Source organism: Diabrotica virgifera, chromosome 5 (assembly GCF_917563875.1).
Source record: "Diabrotica virgifera virgifera chromosome 5, PGI_DIABVI_V3a".
NCBI lineage: Eukaryota > Metazoa > Arthropoda > Insecta > Coleoptera > Chrysomelidae > Diabrotica > Diabrotica virgifera.
In genome coordinates, this window is record NC_065447.1 from 206,901,992 (window position 1) to 206,921,276 (window position 19,285).

General features: G+C 32.5%; 1 protein-coding gene across 12 annotated transcripts in view; it reads right to left on the reverse strand.

Annotated features, from left to right (window-relative positions):
* Positions 1 to 17,851, reverse strand: part of LOC114342691 (dedicator of cytokinesis protein 1) — a 165,231-nt gene extending 147,380 nt beyond the window's left edge. For all 12 annotated transcript variants that reach the window (XR_007698096.1, XR_007698095.1, XM_050650545.1 and 9 more), the window contains exon 1: positions 17,613 to 17,851. Coding sequence is in view for 10 of the 12 variants with exons in the window: in XM_050650545.1 (XP_050506502.1) it covers positions 17,613 to 17,658 (46 nt within the window). In the remaining 2 variants the exon portion in view is untranslated. The remainder of the gene's footprint in view (positions 1 to 17,612) is intronic.
* Between the last annotated feature and the right edge of the window lie 1,434 nt (positions 17,852 to 19,285).

Here is a 19,285-nt window from a genome sequence, read left to right on the forward strand (position 1 = left end):
TTACTAACAGTGGAGGATACGAAGACGAGATCCGTAGGCGCATCATAATGGCCAGATCGGCAACAGCCAAACTCACAAAAATATGGAAGAATACTGACATTACAAAAAACACAAAATTACGCCTTGTTCGAGCATTAATATTTCCTATCGCCACCTACGCTTCAGAGACTTGGACCATCAAAAAAGCAGATGCAAAACGTATAATGGCATTTGAAATGGGGGTCTACCGGAGAATGTTGCGCATACCATGGACCGCACGTCGCACAAATAATTCAATATTGGCCGAACTTAACATAAAAACTAGACTCAGCACAACTATCAACCAAAATATACCGAGATATTTTGGACATATAACTAGAAGAAGGGAAGGCATGGAACGAATGATAGTTGAAGGCAACGTAGAGGACAGAAGATCCAGAGGAAGATCTCCATTACGATGGTCGGACCAAATAAGGGACATGACTGGTTACTCGTTCTCCGAAGCAAAACAACCCGCACAGGAGAGAGAGGATTGGATAGACATAGTCAAACGACTTACATGACGCCACTACATCCTTACGAAGGATAACAGATAGAGGAGGAGGAGGATACTGCAAGCATAAAAGCAAAAAATAGGGTGTTCGATAAACTTTTATTTAGATTTTCTCTTGAACACCGTGTGCAGTACGAATTGCAACGAACGAAATGGCAGGGATGCCCTAGCGGCAACTGCTAGCAAAAGACTAAATTTTCGATCTAATAGCACATAAAACAATACCAAAAATATTACTCTGCATCCCACCAGACTGAAAACAATGGGAACCTTCTATGGTTACACCTCCTAGGCTTCTAAAATTTGCAAGCCATAACGGATGCTGTGATTGCAAATTTTAGAATCCTCAGAGGTGTAACCAGAGAAGGTTCGCATTGTTTTCAGTCTGGTGGGATGTAGAGTAATATCTTTGGTATTGTTTTATTAGGTGCTATTAGATTGAAAACTTAGTTTTTTGTAAACACTAGTACATATTTACTTTTACTTTTTAACTATAATTGGAATCAAACTGCTAAGATATGAGTTGACATCCAAAACACCGGAGGCATGAAAATACAGAAAGGAAACTGTTGTACTATGCCGCATAAATATAATGACACACAGGTAATGCAACGCCTCAGTGCATGCTATCGACAGTTTCTATCCAACTGTTATCTGTTATCTGTTTCTATCCAATATCTGTTTTCAATAATATTGCTACAGAAGAATTTTACGAATATCAGAAAACAGTGTCAAATGTAGAAGTAATTAGGAGGATAGGAAATTAATCAAAAATAGTATTCATTATTAATGAAGAAATCTTAAATATTTGAGACCATTGTGAGGAGAGGTTCAAATACACATTATTACAACTTATTATGCACATCAAAATTTTAGGAAGGCGAAATGTACGAAAAGGGTGAAGCTTATCCCAGTTTAGAAACATGAAAGAATTTTTTGATGCAGCAGCGCAGAGCTCTTTAGGGCAGTGGTCAACAAACCTCTGTAGCAGCATAGAAGATCGAACTTGCAAAAGAAAACAAAGAATAAGATATTACATTAAACAAGTTATTTTGTTGTGTGACAAAAAAATGATAGTATGTGATTTAACACCCAATTATGAGAGTAAAATTCTCTCAATACTTTCATTATAAATCATGAGAAGAAACCAAGAAAAAAAACTCATGATGCTATTCTGACATGGTAATTATAGTTGCTGGTTAGAATCTTCGTGGTTTGAGCCACCAGTATCCTCTCCAAGCGAGTTGTCCAATAAGGATGGTTCAGGTGGATCATCTCTTAGTAGCCTCTTGGTGCTGCGATTGTCCAATGTATTTTTTTTACCGTAGATATCAGGATATCAAGAAAACACCTCACTGAAATACTAGATTCTTACTTTTCAAATAACAAAACTAATTAAGAAATACATTAAACTTTCAAACTTAAACAACGTTTTATTGTAATACTTCTTCTTTTAACCAATAAATAATATTTTACCTGTACAGAATAACTAGCAGCTATTCTTTTAGAATTAATTAAGAATAATAATAAATAAATAATATAATTACTTTGTACATTTTAAAAATATTTAAATTTTAATAATACAGAGAATATATTATGAAGTTTCGCGCTAGTCTACAGTATTTACCACCTACTATACAACTTTTTTTAAATACAATCATTTATTCTTTAAATTACAAGGAGAGGAAATAAATTCAACATTTCAATAAAATTTAAAACAACACATTCACATTTCAATGTGTTTAACATAATAAATATTTACCAGGGACATTTCTTTTATTAAAAACTAGAATATTTTATCTACAAATCTTTCTTGTTTTAATATACTGCGGTGATTCTTCAACATTAAGTATTTGTATATTTTTTTCTTTGTTTGTATCCTCTTTTGTCATTAATGTCTGTATAATGTTTAATTTTTTTATTACATTATATGGGCCAGACTTTCTTGTTTTATTCTTCCACTTCATTTCCCTTTCATTATGTATTCTACTTTGAAATTTTCTATCATCGTCATTATTGTTTCTTTTTGTTCATCCTTAAATTTAACAATAAAACACTGAAAACGTTTGTTTTCTATATTTCCACAAAATTTATTATAACTATGTGACTACAGCTGTTTCGGCAGAGTGCCTTTCTCAACCTGCAGAGTGCCTGTTTAAACGTTAATTCGGGAACAAAATCCCAACTACCCGTTTGTCCACCCCTTCGCAACGTTTGTCCAACCCCTTAAAGTGCGAAACCAACCCCCTGTTATTTGTAATTATTTTTTTTATTTTTTAATTCGGGCTAACTTTACGTCCGCTTAAATGAACCAGAAGCAGAATATGACTAAAAATTCACTTTAAAATAAGTATGTACATAAACTTATACCACACAAATTAAATCTAATCACAAAATACAACGATCCAATTCCCGCTAGAAACGCCAGTGTAAATGAACGCATATATGAAATGTATTGCAAGTTTGTTGCCGAGAACAAACTGGTTTTTTTTGGATTTCCTGTTTTATACCTTGTGGCCGGCTGTGAGGGAACCCTGCAATATTTTGTAAGTTGCCAAATCATGTTTTTTGGTATTTTTATGACAGTAATAATCGTTGCATGAGCTGCGTCTAGAATTCAGATTCTGTATGGCATGACCATAAATGCTTCTTGTGAACAACAATCGGCTACACTGTATGACAGCCGGTGGGTAAGTTTTCTATAGAGAAGCACAAATAAATGTAGCAATTATACATTCTCTGATTTCTTATGAGGAAACGCAAAATTGAACAGGTAGTTTTCGTGGGCCGCTGTGTAAATTTAAATTTGAGGATATTCCGCATTTAAACGATGAATCACTCTCCCGATATTCGTAACTTAAGCATAGGTAGACGCGAATTAAACTTCATCAAGACAGTAACGTCATTATTTAGCTTGCGTAGTGACTATACATTTTACCCGTGTTGAGCTGGCCCCCCCCACTTGCAAAAATTAAAAAACAAATAGCCCTGATTTATGAGCTCTCATATTCCGCAAACTAAAAATTTTGAGCTCGTTCCACTGAGCAGGAATTTAATACCCTAGTGGGGGGGGCTGAGTCAGCCCCCCCACTACTTAAAAATAGGAATATTGAATCGGTTTTTGCGGCAGAATTACGAGCTATTTATGAGCTCTTGAAATTATATAGTTTCGATTTTTGAGCTCATCCCCTTCACCCCCAAACAACCCTTTAATTGATTTAACTTAAGAGAAAGATGCTGAGAAAACTTAAAATATATCGTATTGCGGATATATAATTCATATAGCTTATATACTCTAAGAATAAACTATTAAATCAAGAGCATTTCGATTATTGAGCTACAACCCCTTCGCAAGAAAACCACCCTATCTTCCCGGCTTAAGAGAAAGTTGTACTTAAAATGCATTAAACTAATTATTTGGCGACTACATATCATTTAATAATTTATAAGCTTCCAAATTACGCGCATTTAGATCAGTAGATTGCAATTTATTTTGTATAGTGCAGTCACTGAAGGTAAAAATCAACGATTACCTTCAATTTCGGTGAACCTTCATCGATTTTCACGAAAATTGGTCAGTAGTTAGAGGATACGTCAAGAAACAAAGGTGACATGGTACCACCTTGCGCCTTTACCCTGAGGGTGGATACCGCCCCTTCTCGGGGGTGAAAATTATTTTATAAAAAATAAATGCACAAATCAATAAAAGAACAAATTAAAAGCAAAATTTATTATATAAAGTTAATAAAATAAGTCAATACTTTTTAAGTTATTAAAGATCAAAGATTTTAATTATTTGTGAAAAAAATGCATGTTTTGAAAAGGTTTTTTGTAAATCACTGAAAAACTTAAGTTTTTACAAAAAAGGTAATAGTAGTTTAATTCGTATAGCTTATATTCTAAGAATAAACTCTTAAATCACGTGTCTTTCGATTATAGAGCTACAACCCCTTCGCAAGAAAACGACCCCATATTCCCGGCTTAAGAGAGAGTTGTTCTTAAAATAATTTAAATTAATTATTTGGCGACTACATATCGTTTAATAATTTATGAGCTTGCAAAATATACGCATCTCAATTATTGAATTGCCATTTTCTTTCTATAGTGCAGTCACTGAAGGTAAAAATCAACTAGTACCTTCGATTTCGGTAAATCTCCATTTATTTTCACGAATTGACAATAACAACTTGGGGTTTTAGCCTGGGGTATATGTCACCCCTTCTCGGGAGTGAAAATTACTTTATTAAAAATAACCCCACAAATCGAGAGAGGGACAAAGTGTAAGCAAAATTTGTTATATAATGTGATTAAAATAAATCAATACTTTTTGAGTTATTAAAGATCAAATATTTTAATTTTTGGAAAGAAAATGCATGCTTTAGAGCGATTTTTCATAAATGACTCAAAAACTGTAAGTTTTTACAAAAAAGTTTTCATCACTAAAATTGAAGCTAATAAAAAATATAATAAATTGCTTACTTGAAAAACCCTTTAATGTTAATTTAAAGTAAGCTATTGGTAATTAAATGTATATTTTTTCCGCGACTGTTAAAATCTAAGGGTTCAAGCTTAAATAACGGGAAAAAGATGCATTTTATAACACTTAGGTACTAAATACTTGTCAAAGTACTTAGAAATACCTATGAAAAATAAGATGCAGAAAAAGTTGATAGTATCAAAATCCGCTCACCAATTTTCGTGAAAATGAATGGAGATTTACCGAAATCGAAGGTACTAGTTGATTTTTACCTTCAGTGACTGCACTATAGAAAGAAAATGGCAATTCAATAATTGAGATGCGTATATTTTGCAAGCTCATAAATTATTAAACGATATGTAGTCGCCAAATAATTAATTTAAATTATTTTAAGAACAACTCTCTCTTAAGCCGGGAATATGGGGTCGTTTTCTTGCGAAGGGGTTGTAGCTCTATAATCGAAAGACGCGTGATTTAAGAGTTTATTCTTAGAATATAAGCTATACAAATTAAACTACTATTAACTTTTTTGTAAAAACTTAAAGTTTTTCAGTGATTTACAAAAAACCTTTTCAAAACATGCATTTTTTTCACAAATAATTAAAATCTTTGATCTTTAATAACTTAAAAAGTATTGACTTATTTTATTAACTTTATATAATAAATTTTGCTTTTAATTTGTTCTTTTATTGATTTGTGCATTTATTTTTTATAAAATAATTTTCACCCCCGAGAAGGGGCGGTATCCACCCTCAGGGTAAAGGCGCAAGGTGGTACCATGTCACCTTTGTTTCTTGACGTATCCTCTAACCACTGACCAATTTTCGTGAAAATCGATGAAGGTTCACCGAAATTGAAGGTAATCGTTGATTTTTACCTTCAGTGACTGCACTATACAAAATAAATTGCAATTTACTGATCTAAATGCGCGTAATTTGGAAGCTTATAAATTATTAAATGATATGTAGTCGCCAAATAATCACTTTAACGCATTTTAAATACAACTTTCTCTTAAGCCGGGAAGATAGGGTGGTTTTCTGGCGAAGGGGTTGTAGCTCAATAATCGAAATGCTCTTGATTTAATAGTTTATTTTTAGAGTATATAAGCTATAGGAATTATATTCGCAATACGATATATTTTAAGTTTTCTCAGCATCTTTCTCTTAAGTTAAATCAATTAAAGGGTTGTTTGGGGGTGAAGGGGATGAGCTCAAAAATCGAAACTATATAATTTCAAGAGCTCATAAATAGCTCGTAATTCTGCCGCAAAAACCGATTCAATATTCCTATTTTTAAGTAGTGGGGGGGGGCTGACTCAGCCCCCCCCACTAGGGTATTAAATTCCTACTCAGTGGAAAGAGCTCAAAATTTTTAGTTTGCGGAATATGAGAGCTCATAAATAGCTCATAAATCAGGGCTATTTGTTTTTTAATTTTTGCAAGTGGGGGGGGCCAGCTCAACACGGGTATACATTTTGGTACATGCTATTTTGATATGTTTAGTGTTTGTTTGATAGAAAAATATTTGTTAAGGTTGATCTGAACCCCCCCAAGAAAAATTTTGAAGTTCAAAAATTTTGAAAAAATTTGAGAAGGTGTATGTGATTACTAGAAGTATTTTGACAAATTTTGAGCAAACTTCATGTTTTCGTTTTCGAAAAAACTCAAAAATACTCTTTTTTTTTCAAGTATAAAACGGGAAAAATAAACATACAATTTTGTTAATTTTCTTACAGGATAAAGATATAATCCTAAGAAATGCTTATGAATTTTTTGAAAATTTTTGATCTTACAGTTTTGCCACAATAGGAAAAAATATTATATTTTGGCTTATAATCTTATAATAAAGCTACCGGTAAGAAATCGGACAAAATTTTAATAACAACATATATAAAACTGTAAGAGTGGAAAATATTTGCAATAAAATGTTCAATATATTTTCCTAAACATATGAAAAATCTCGTTAAACAAGAATTATATCTTGAATTGCCGCTGTGAATTTGTGCCGCCATGACGTGGCTCCACCTACACCATCGGTAATATTTATGTTCGATAGATAGCAGTACCTTCTGCTAGAATCGCGTCAAACAGAACTTTATCCTAGCAGCGTTGCCATATCAATTACTTTGTACAACAAAATGTTTTATTGTATTATAGTTAGTACGTAATATAATATAGATATAAGCCTACTATAACGCATCAACGTGACCTTCTGAAATTAATTTAACTACTGTTCCTGAAATATTGTCAGTCCCCTTGGCCGTATTTGATATATTTGGGGCCGGTACTTTCTGTCTCGATTAAACCCGAGTTGGCTTTTTAATGTTTTTAAGTAACATAAGTTGTCTTTTTTATTTGTATTTTTTCATGTATCTCTGAAGCTTTGTATTTGACTATATTTTGAATTGGAGCATAAATAGTCTTCTTTTGTCAAACAGTTTTTCTAATAACTACCATCCATGGTGTTTCTCTTTTGTCACACTTATATTTATTAAAGATTTTAATTTAAACCATTATTTTATCTTTAAAATTTTCCTTGTTCATTACTTTTTGCATTTGTGGTGAGCTAAATTTAAAGGAAAACAATTGGACGATATTTAAATAGATTTGGAGTAAGAGTAAATAAATAACCACTTCTGAAATTAATTCAGGGTAGGTTAAAAAATATTTTCACCTTCATATTAAAAATAAAAAAAGGATCAATATAAAAGGAATAATAACAATCAATTTTAAAAATCTTACATCTATATTGATTTCTTCTACATATGTACAAAAACAACAGAAATAAATAAATATTAGCGAAGACAAAAGAAAAAATGTGTTGACACTTAATAATATGTTAAATAAACGTATTGATTAGTCATTAGTCTGATGCAAGTAGAACTAGAACTGTTATATGGAGCTAATCTGGATCGGTATAAATTAGATGAGAAAGAAAAAAATCTAATAAACAGTTTCTTTGAGAGCAGGAAGAGAAAGAGTATGGAATATTAGAAAATGAAAACGGCGCGGCAGAATAATCATCGATAAAGAAGTAAAAAGGAAACGCGATAACGATATCTAGTTTTATCTGATAAGACACGAAGAAAAGCCAGAAATTGCTATCAAAACAAAAAATATAGTAAATCAGTGTGGATTGTTTGTGTGCTTGGAAAAAGGTTATCGGTTTTTATGAGCTTCCCCGGATCCCCGGACGGGTTAGTAGGTGATAATAAGATTGTGGAAGTTAAGTGACTGTATTCAGCCCGAGAATATACACCTCTAGAGACAGCCAAATCCATAAAAATATGTAGCTTGTCAAGTGAATGTCCCTAAAGAAAACAATAACTTCTTCTTTAGCCTGTTTGCATCCACTCCTCGACAAAGGCCTCCCATGAGTTATCCACTCTTATCTGTTTTGTGTTATTTGGTACCAGTTTCTCCCCACTTTTGCTTTGAAGTCATCTAGCCATCGTTTTTGTGGTCTTCCTCTGCTACTACTATGCTCGCGTGGTCTCCAATGTACAATGTTCTCGTCCACCTTTCGTTGTTTTGCCGTGCCACGTGTCCTATCCAGTTCCATTTCATTTGCGCAATTCTTCCAATTACATATTCCACCTTCGTTCTGTTTCGTACGTCCCATTTCGAATATGTTATCTCAGAGATACTCCTAGCATAGCCCGTTCGATGCCCCTCTGTGTTCTTAATCTATTGGCTGATAACCCTGTAAGTGTCACGGTATCCACTCCATCAGTCATAACTGGTAGAATACAACTGTTGAATACCCTTTTTTCTAGATTTATTGGTATCTTTTTGTTTTTCAACACATCACTGAGCCTTGCAACTGCTGCCCAAGTAAATCCTTCTAGTTATCTCTGCCGTTTGATTATGTTTGCTTAGCTTGATCGTGTGACTCTTCGACAGTTTCGATCTCATTTGCATCTAAGTCCATTCTGATATTTTGATTTGTCATCACTTTTGTTTTATTTAAATTTATTTTTAAACCGCTTTTCTCAGATTCCTGTTTAAGCATCTTTAGTATGTAGATTAGTTCTTCTGTATTGTTGCTTATGAGCACTATGTCATCGGCAAATCTTAGATGACTTAAAAATTTAAGTGACAATTTAACTTTTTCTTTTAAGACGTAAGGCATCTTCTAATGCAAGAGTAAATAATTCTATATTCTATTGTCTTAATATTCTAACTTATTGGTCTGTAATTTTCGAGTTTGTGTTTGCCTCCTTTATTTTGTAGTAGAAGTAGCTGCGCATTTTGCCAAGTGGTTGGAATAGCAATATCAAAGAGGCACTTCTTCATTAGTATTTTAACTGCCTTCAAGGTAGTTTGACCTCCAGCTCTAATCATCCCTTTTGTTATTCCATCGTCTCTATATTTTCCATTTTTCATTTGATTTAAGGCATTTATAACTTCCTCGTTAGTAATAAACCATACCATAATAATAACATTAGTAATAAACTATACCATTTATACTACAGCCAACGATCAAATGTGTAATTTGGAAGAGAAGTGACAGAAGAAATGGAGATAAGGAGAGGGGCCAGGCAAGGTTACATACTGTCGCCGTTATTGTTTAGTGCTTATTCTGAAGAAATCACACAAGAAGCTTTGGTAAAGGAGACAGTCGGCATAAAAGTAATTGAAAATTTAATTATTAACATTAGGTATGCCGACGATACAGTCATAATATCAGACAACTTGGAAGACTAAGAAAGAATAATGAACAAAATATTAAGATATATGTGGTGGAGAATACGGACTCTCTATTAACATCAAAAAACCCAAATAAATAGCAAGAACAACAATACAAATGAAATATTAACGGTAGGCGGCCAGCAGTCTGATAGAGTAAAAAAATATACTTACTTGGGAACGATAATCACAGAAAATAACGATTAGACTGCAGAAATAAGAGAGAGAATTGAAAAAGCATGTGCCAACTTCGTGAAAATAAAAAAGATTTTATGCAGCAAAGATCTGATACTGGCCCTCAGAATAAGGCTAATTAAATGTTATGTACACAGTGTGCTTTACTATGGAGCTGAATCATGGACATTAAATCGAAATGCAATAAATCGACGGTTCTCTTAGCAAGACAGAGACGAACTAGTTTTGGTGTTAGTGAAATAGTTTTGAGTATTTTTTTCTGTTAACAGTCATTTTTAATATCTTTATTATAACCTTTTGGGTCTTATTCTGCGGTATCTCATGAAACTGATTAGGGTGCGTTCAAGTATTACGTAACGCGATTTTTGAAGATTTTAACCCCCCCCCTACGTAACGCACTCTTATGGGAGTTTATCTATTGCGTAACGCAATTTTTGAAGATTTTTGACCCACCCCTAACCTGCTTTACGTAATACTTGAACGGTCCCTTACGCAAAAAGATCTCATGGGAATATTTTTCCCAAGAAACGCTAGGTTTTCGCCTTGCTTAAAGATTTTTGCTGAATTTAAAACAAAATCCTATTATTACATCTACAGATGCATATGAAATATGATACTACATCCATGGTCGTCGTCCCCATGTTTACAAAAAACATATTGTTTCCATAAACTATAAGCGCTAAAACAAATTTAGCAATTTCCCTATTCTACTTTGCAAAATTCATAATAGTGTCACAACACTTGATTATACTTTTGACGCACTGTCCGTCAACGTGTTAAAAGGTTTATGTGTATAAACAAAATTTGTGCAATGCAATACATTTTTACATGATTTGTCGACAGGGAATGGAAGAGGTCGTAAAATTTTATTACCATCTACCATCTTTCAGTTCAGTGTGAGATAAGATGAATGCCTGACAAACTGGAATATGTATTTAGTTACAGAGAAACATAATATGTAATTAGTCTATGTTGTGAGGCCGCTCCCGTCTGAAAAAAAATTGATTTGGTTTCTTTGCGGATTCCTATTCAAAAATGTCCCCTTTAAATAAATCATAAGGGTGCCGTCGAAATTTTTGGACAGAAATTGTTTAAAAAATGTTTCTAAACAAATTCACAAGATTAACATTTTTTGTCCAGGAAAATATTTTTTCTTGTTTTTTGGGTCATTCTAAGCAAGAAAGATATCTTGTCATTTTTCTCAAAAGTTTATAGTTTTCGAGGTGAATTAAAATCTGAAAAATGCGAAAATACACATTTTCGAGGCGTAAAAACTCATATTTAAATTATTATATTTAAGGTTGACAAGTCCTTAAAGTGAAGTTTAAACATTCATTTTTGAAATTCTGAGTAGTAATCGGGTCTAACTTCAATTTAGACCATTGTTTTTTAATTGCTAATTAATTATGCGCGTCCATCCGATTTTAATGCCAATGTGGCAGGCTCTATTTCAACAATCTCCTATTTTGCCCTGTAATTTTTTAGGTTTTTTGGCTCCTTCTAAACAAAAAAGATATCTTCTCATTTTTCTGAGAAGTTAACAGTTTTCGAGTTACAAGGGATTTAAAATCTGAAAATTGCGAGAATACACATCGCTTGCTGAGAACATTAGTGACGTAACTTCAAAAACGTAGTTTGTAGCGCCGTAACTATTTCATGTATGGATATTGCACGGAGAATATAATATGTTTAAATGTAATACCGCCACATGTTGCGAGTTCTAGGGGTCTTTTACAGAAACGTTTGCACAATATTCCGAAGTATGGGAGAGTTGTAGAAGGAAGTAATAGGACAAACAATTTATGTTTTTATTTAACTATAAACAAATTAAGGAGAAGAGCATGCAAAATTCTTTTTATGAATACCCTTATGGTAGGGGAGCCCAAGCGGGGATTTTTGCAGTTACTCGAGCGCGTCAGATTATCATATGGAGAGAAACCTGGTATCCTGCAGATGTACCTCTACCATATATTGGCTCTTAACACAGGGGAGTTCGTTAAGGGGGGCCCGAAAAAAAAATCTATCCTTAAAAAAGCTCGAAATTGTCAGATTAAGATAAGGTAAGTTAAGTACATGCAAAAGAGTGTATATTTCAAAAATCTGACGATATGAGCCGGGCGTAAGGAAATGGATGAGTCCCAAAATTTCACAAGAAAAAAGCGAATATTTCGCGAAATGAATGACAGATCGAAAAACTAAAAAATATGCACTCAATATTTTTTAAAAATCTATCGAATGATACCAAATACGACTACCCACGGAGAGGGGTGGGGGGTAAATTTAATATTTTAAATACGAATCCCGCGATATTTCGCGAAATGAACATCAGATCGAAAAACTGTAAAATACACTTATTTATTATTTTTAAAAAATCTATCGAATAGCACCAAACACGACCCCCTACGGAGGTGGGGTGGGGGGTTACTTTAAAATCTTAAATGGGAGCCCCTATTTTTTATTTCAGATTTGGATTTCTCACGAAAAAATAAGTAACTTTTATTGGAAACATTTTTTCGAATTATGCATAGATGGTGTTATAATCGGAAAAAAAGATTGTTGGAAATGGAAAATTAAATTTAAAAATGTCAAGCGCCCACTAAAATGGAAAATTTTACTTAACTTTTTTTGGTTTTAGGACCTACTCTTCACAACCCACTAGGTCTCCAAAACGCTCGAGTGACTGCACATTTAGCATACTTTGCTCCCCTACCATTATTATTGGAGATCGATTTATTCGAACAAGTTGGGCTAAGTCAAAAGATTATAACATCGTTCAGAAAGGTAATACATAGAGGAAATCATCAAAAACGCACAACTATAGACGAGAAACTTAAGGAAACCGTCGCCGTAAGAAAACACATAAATAGATTTGAGCGCGTAGAGTCTCACTATTTAAGAGCTCAAACTGATAGAGAATTGATCTTGATGGATCATTAACCTTAGCTCAGATGTGTAGATACTACAAAGAGTAACGAGAAGAAAAGCAGTTGCCATCTGTCAAAAGAATGTAATATCTCTTTTTTTAAACCGACAAAAGATCAGTGCGCAACTTATGAGGTGTATAAACAATGCAATCAAGAAGAAAAATACAAAGGCCAAGAACAATACACACGTCACTTTCGTAGTAAATAAAGAAGCCGAGAAGAAAAAGCAAAAGATATTACAAAGCCTACATAAAAAATAATAAACTCATAGTAGCTTGCTTCGATTTGCAAGCAGTATTAGAGTTGGTGCAAAACCTCGTGAACCTTGAAAATGCGTATGTATAACCGAAATAAAATGAAGCCTAAAAACATACGACTATTTTATTTGCTGTGAATTACGCGACAGGGTCCCATCTGCACCCTGATATTTTCAGTAATGTCGAATTCACTCTTTTCGTTCGTATATTGACGTCACCAAATTAATGAATTAGGTTCACGAGATTTTGTAACAGCAATACCTACACATTGCGGAGATATTTCTACATTTTTTTGTAAGTCCTGCCTCAACTGCTTTAATTTTAAGATTTTCGAAGTAGCATCGCAAACGGTTCCTGCTTTTTTTGGCACGAAGCCATTGCTATGCGAGGAGCAAATTAAATTGCAACATGCCTCTCTAGCTATCGTGAATGAAATGACACTGAAGACTTTTTTGACTTCAAGTACCTTTCAAAAATTTTTGGGCAAAAATTCACCAAAAATTCGGATAACGAGAAAGTAATATGGAATAATATACAAATTATTAAAGTAGAAAAGTGTTATCCTACAAAAGTTTTTTACAAAACTAACTTTGACTATATAGCCTATAAAACTATTGACCTTTCTACTCGTCGTTTTTCTGATAATAATAATATTTTAGAGCAATATAACTCAAAACCAGCCTACGAAAAGCCTCCTACTGTAGGAGAGAAAACAAAAGAGCATTTACTGGAATTATGCAAAAAAATCTTATTGCAAATGTACAGCAATCATTTTATTTCAATTTGTTGAGTTAATTTCTTGTAAGTGATTTATAATATACAATTATGATTATTAAATTTATCTAATAAACTACCATTTATAACTTTGTCTGGTTTTTCATTGGTAATCTGTATAATCGTAGCAGTTATGGTTGATGAGTTATTTAAAAAGATAATGCAATACTTACAAATATTTATAACGGTTAAATATTGCTTGTTTTTAAAAAAAGATATCCATTCGTGTGCTATTGAATTACTAATATTCTAATATTCAATTACTTGTCTTAAAATATCTATTTTGTAGAAGAAGAAAACCGCAGTTGTATCGGTATTGAATGGGATGTGCGATATATTAATATAAATCTGAGCTTTTAAGCTTCGAAAATGCGTATTATCGCATTTTTCAGATTTTAAATCGCCCCTAACTCGAAAACTATCAACTTTTGAGAAAAATGACAAGATACCTTTCTTGTTTAGAATGGCCCAAAAAACCTAAAAAAACATTTTCCGGAGCAAATAATGGTGATCTTTTAAATTTATTTAAAAAAATTGTTTAAACAATTTCTGGCGAAAAATTTCGCCCTCAGATTTCCCTAAAGGGGACATTTTTGAATAGGGATCCGCAAAGAAACCGAAACATAATTTTCTTTCAGACGGGAGCGGCTTCACAACATGGACTAAATGTTTCTTGCTATTAACATTGTTATTAGGTGTTGATAAAATTAGTGTTTAAACAATTTGGCAACATAGCCAATTGAGCCAGGTGTAAGGATAAAAAAGTGTTCAGATTTCTACATATTACTGAGTCATCATGTAGAAATCTACAATTAAGTTGAAAATATTACCACAATGGTATGCTACAGTAGAGCCATCTCTAGGATCAGAAACAAATTAATTAAGGGTTCATATCAACCTTAAGGGAAGGGAAGCAGAACTATTCAGATGTTTCAAACTTAATTGTAATAAATCAATGTATATATATAAAAGTATATATTTAGGTTAGCAAAATAATTATATGTATTTAGTTGACATGACATGTAGGTACAAAATATTGTTAAAATAATTTTTATACGTAAGTAAAATATTATAATCAACTATTCTAAATGCAAAATAAGCCACATTTTAACTAAAAAAATTATTTTATTAACGTTTCGACGTCCAAATCGGATGTCATTGTCAAAATACAAAAATTAGTCAGATTAAATAAATTATTAGAAAAAATTTTTTACTAAGCAACAACATTTTTGTTTAATTTAATAATATTTTGTATTTTGACAACGACATCCGGTTTAGACGTTGAAATGTTAATAAAATCAATTTTTTAGTTAAATTGTGGCTTAGTTCTCATTTAGAATAGTTGATTACAAAAATGCCACAAGGATGATAGCTTCAGAACAAGTTAATTATTATTGTGAAAGCTTTAGGTCTTTCTTTTATTTTAATCTTGGATGGTAATACTATTTCATTTATAACTATGTAAAAAAATATATATTAATTTATAGTCTCTTATCTTTTTCGTACTGTTTTAAAATGTTCTTAAACTCGTTAAAAGAACTAAATAATTGTCCACACTCCATAGTTAATTTAAAAACAAACACTAAACAAATAAAAAATAAGAAATCACTGACACTCTAACTTTTTTATTTGCATACACGTTAGCGTATACCTAGACACAACCTTATATTTAGGTATATTCTTCTTCTCCTTCTTTAGTTTATTGGCCTCCACCTACTTACGTATTTGGTCGGCTCATCGTCGTGGAATAAGTCAAAAATATTTATATTCTAATGACATTTATCGTATATGTCATTGTAATAATATATACCAGTTTGTTAAAATTGGAGTTTTATACTGTTTTTGAAGGAAAGGAACGAAGGTTTACTATTGAAAATAAAACCATTTTGTAAAAGTAAAAATTTTCTATGAATAGTTCAAACGATCAAAAACACTTGTAACGTCACATAAATGTATTTTCTACTGACGTTTATAACGTCTAATTTAAAATTGTTTACTTTATTGGAAAAATGTAAATGTACAACCCAGTGACGTCACGATGCGTTTTGGACCACCTGTTTTAATTTGAATTTTTAATCGTCTTTAGGGGCCAAACAAAAGACAAACAAAACTTTTTTATCTTGGATACATGTTTTAAATTATGTTCTGTTGTGATTTATAACATTTTTGTACACTATACACTAAACAAAATTTTGAATCATCTTGTCAAATAATTAAAAAACACATGGCAATACAGTGGAACCTCGATAAGTCGGCCCCCGATAACCCGGAAGTCCGGCTAACCCGGACCGATTTTCATCAGACAAACATTTCAACAATAAAAATGTATGTATTATGTTAATACCATTTTATCTGTAGCCGCTTCTGGAATGTCTTAAAAATATCGAGTTTCGTTGATAAAACTTGGCTTCGACCATAATATAATATTTGAGAGATAATGGGTATTTGTGTAATTTGAACTATACGGTAAAAATGACTCATGGCACATGGCGACAGCGGCGGCAGAGCGACGTTCTTTATCCATTATCGGGCTATCGCAAACAACAGGCACCTTTTATTCCTTTATTTATTTTCAACTGTCTTTTAAAAAATTATTTTTAGAACAATGGTCTTTTAAACTTTAAACAATGAAAGAGCCACTGTTCTTAAATAACATAATATCGCTCCGATGGCAGACGAAATTGACACAACCGAAACTGACTGAGTTTTTTTTACCTAGAAATGAACAATACTCTATCTATACTGTCTATACTACAACTATAATAGGTAAGTTAGATGTGTACTGTGCATATATATTTCATGTTGTTTTAATTATAACGGACTTTATCTATAAATATACCGTATTTTATTAATTTTTACAATGCTCTCCGGCTAACCCGCGTTTTCGATAACCCGGATCGGCCGCGGTCCCGATTAATCCGAATAATCGAGGTTCCACTGTATGTAAATATTGCTGACTTATTGTTTCTACTGCAAAATCGAATTAATTTCTTATTCACACTATTATAGTTTATAAACAAAATCAACTGTGAACTATGGACTCTATATAATTGTTTTTTTCTATGGTGATACATCTTTACACATCACAATCATTTAGGAAGTATAAAGTTATATTGATTGTTATAACAAGAAATTATTTTGTAAGTTCTTCAAATAACTAAGAAATTATTAACTTAAATACTTAGTAATCTTATATTAAAAACATTTGCAGCATATATGCCAGAAACATTATTCTCATAGGTTAATTATATCTCCCATTCATTAATCATCTCAATGAGCATTGCAAATTAAAATTGTATAATACTTAAATATAAATACCATAATAACAGAATGTACCTATTTCTGGTAATTATCTCATCATCTGGAGGTATTTAAAAATAGTTAAAACACTTAACTCCTGTGTCCTCCCAAAATTATATTTAATTGACAATATAAGTGATAATATTGACCATCAATTATTATTTGCAGTAGTGATTCACACAATTTTTAAAATTTTCAAGGAAGATACACTCATCAACCTTTTGATATGCAGGAGGGAGGGGCAAATTCAATGTCTCTTTTAATTAATATGCTTTAGATGTTACGTATATGGCATTTATATGATAGAAAACTACTTTGTACTCAATTTATTAAATTGTACGTAAAATAGAAAAATAACTTTAAATAAACATCTTGGCAGGAGAGATAAAATTCAACAAGTTGCACTTAATAATTGAATGCACAAGCTTTGATTTATCATAAATATTTGATTTTGTAAATATTTACCTATTCCATAACTATTTTCATCACTCACTGGCTTCCAACTACTCATGGTAATAATATTCTAAAATTGAAGTTATTTTTACACAAAAACTAATCACAAACAAAAACACTGGAAGACATGTTGAATTATGATTTCAACTTCAACTCAAACTCAATCTCAACAATCAACATGAATGATTCAAGTTTTCAAGTCATCTACAAGATCACAAAACAACACTAGAGCAGTGCTAGAACTCGAGGCTTGTGCGGTTCCGATAATTATTTTTGTACTTGAGAACACGTAGTGAGACGCTCTGAATAGTACGTATTGCTTAGTCAAACAAATAGTTGACTATTACTTAGGTTTAATAGGTTGTAAATAAATTACTGGGCAACTGTAAAGAATTGTTTGAATGTTTGGCTAAAAATGTTCTGGTGTTAGATTTTGAACACAAATAATCAACACATCCGATTTTTATGTTTCCTTGTACAGGGTAGAACTTTCAGATTTCAGAAGTACAGTATGCGGCAAAATAAACAGTATGTACTGAAATTCGTATGCCTCAAATTTGTACATATGTGTCAGGTGCCGAAACGTACTGAGTTGTTTCCGAACGTCGTTATAACGTATGTGAATGTTGTGATAATGTCAGGTGCTTCAGAATGGTTCTCAGTTTTGCAGAAAAATTTTTTATGGCAGAGTACTATTTTCGGTCATACGGAAAATGTCACGAAAATGGTCCAAGCTTAAAATCAACAATGGTTTCAGCAGAACGGAACAACCTGTCACACTGCCAATGATTGGTACGATTGTTGTACCATTATTTTTATTATTTAATAAATCGTTGGAAACTTCGACGTTTCCGATAGCCTGGAAGGAAAGTTATATTGTACCTGTATTTAAGAGTGGTCTGAAGGATAATGTTGAAAACTACCGTGGTATCTGCATCCAATCTGCTATTCCTAAGCTGTTTGACTGCCTTGTAGCTTGTAGCTAAGCAGCTTTCTTGGTCTTGTCGAAATTTACTATCTGAGTCACAACATGGTTTTTGCAAAAATAAGTCCACTGCGACAAATTTGGTATGCTATCAGTCTGACCTTCTAACTCAGATCGAGGATGGTAAGCAAATCGATGCAATATACCCAGATTTCTCTAAGGCCTTTGATCGTGTGGATCATCAAGTTCTTTTGTGTAAGTTGGTCTTGTTTGGTTTTCATGCTGTATTTGTGGAGTGGATAAAAAATTACTTAACGGGTCGCAGTCAAAGGGTGAAGATTGGTAGTCATCTCTCCGATGAAATAAAAGTAAGTTCTGGAGTTCCTCAGGGTGGTCATACTTCACCTATCCTTTTTAACATCTTTGTTAATGATATAACTGACAGCTTTCGTAATAGTAAGTGTCTAATGTTTGCTGATGATTTAAAATTCTGGACAGTTATAGAAACAATTAGAGACCAAGATTTGCTGCAGGAGGATTTGGACTGTTTACATGCCTGGTGTGTTCAAAATAGACTTAATTTAAATACCAATAAGTGCTCTTTCATAAGTTTTACACATAAGATTGGGAGTACTATATGTAATCAACAACTCAATCGCGTTTCTTCCATAGGGCTTTTCATTCACAGTCATTTGTTTCGAGCTTCTGTCATATGTTGTATAATCCGTGTATATTAATATTATACACAGATTATACATCA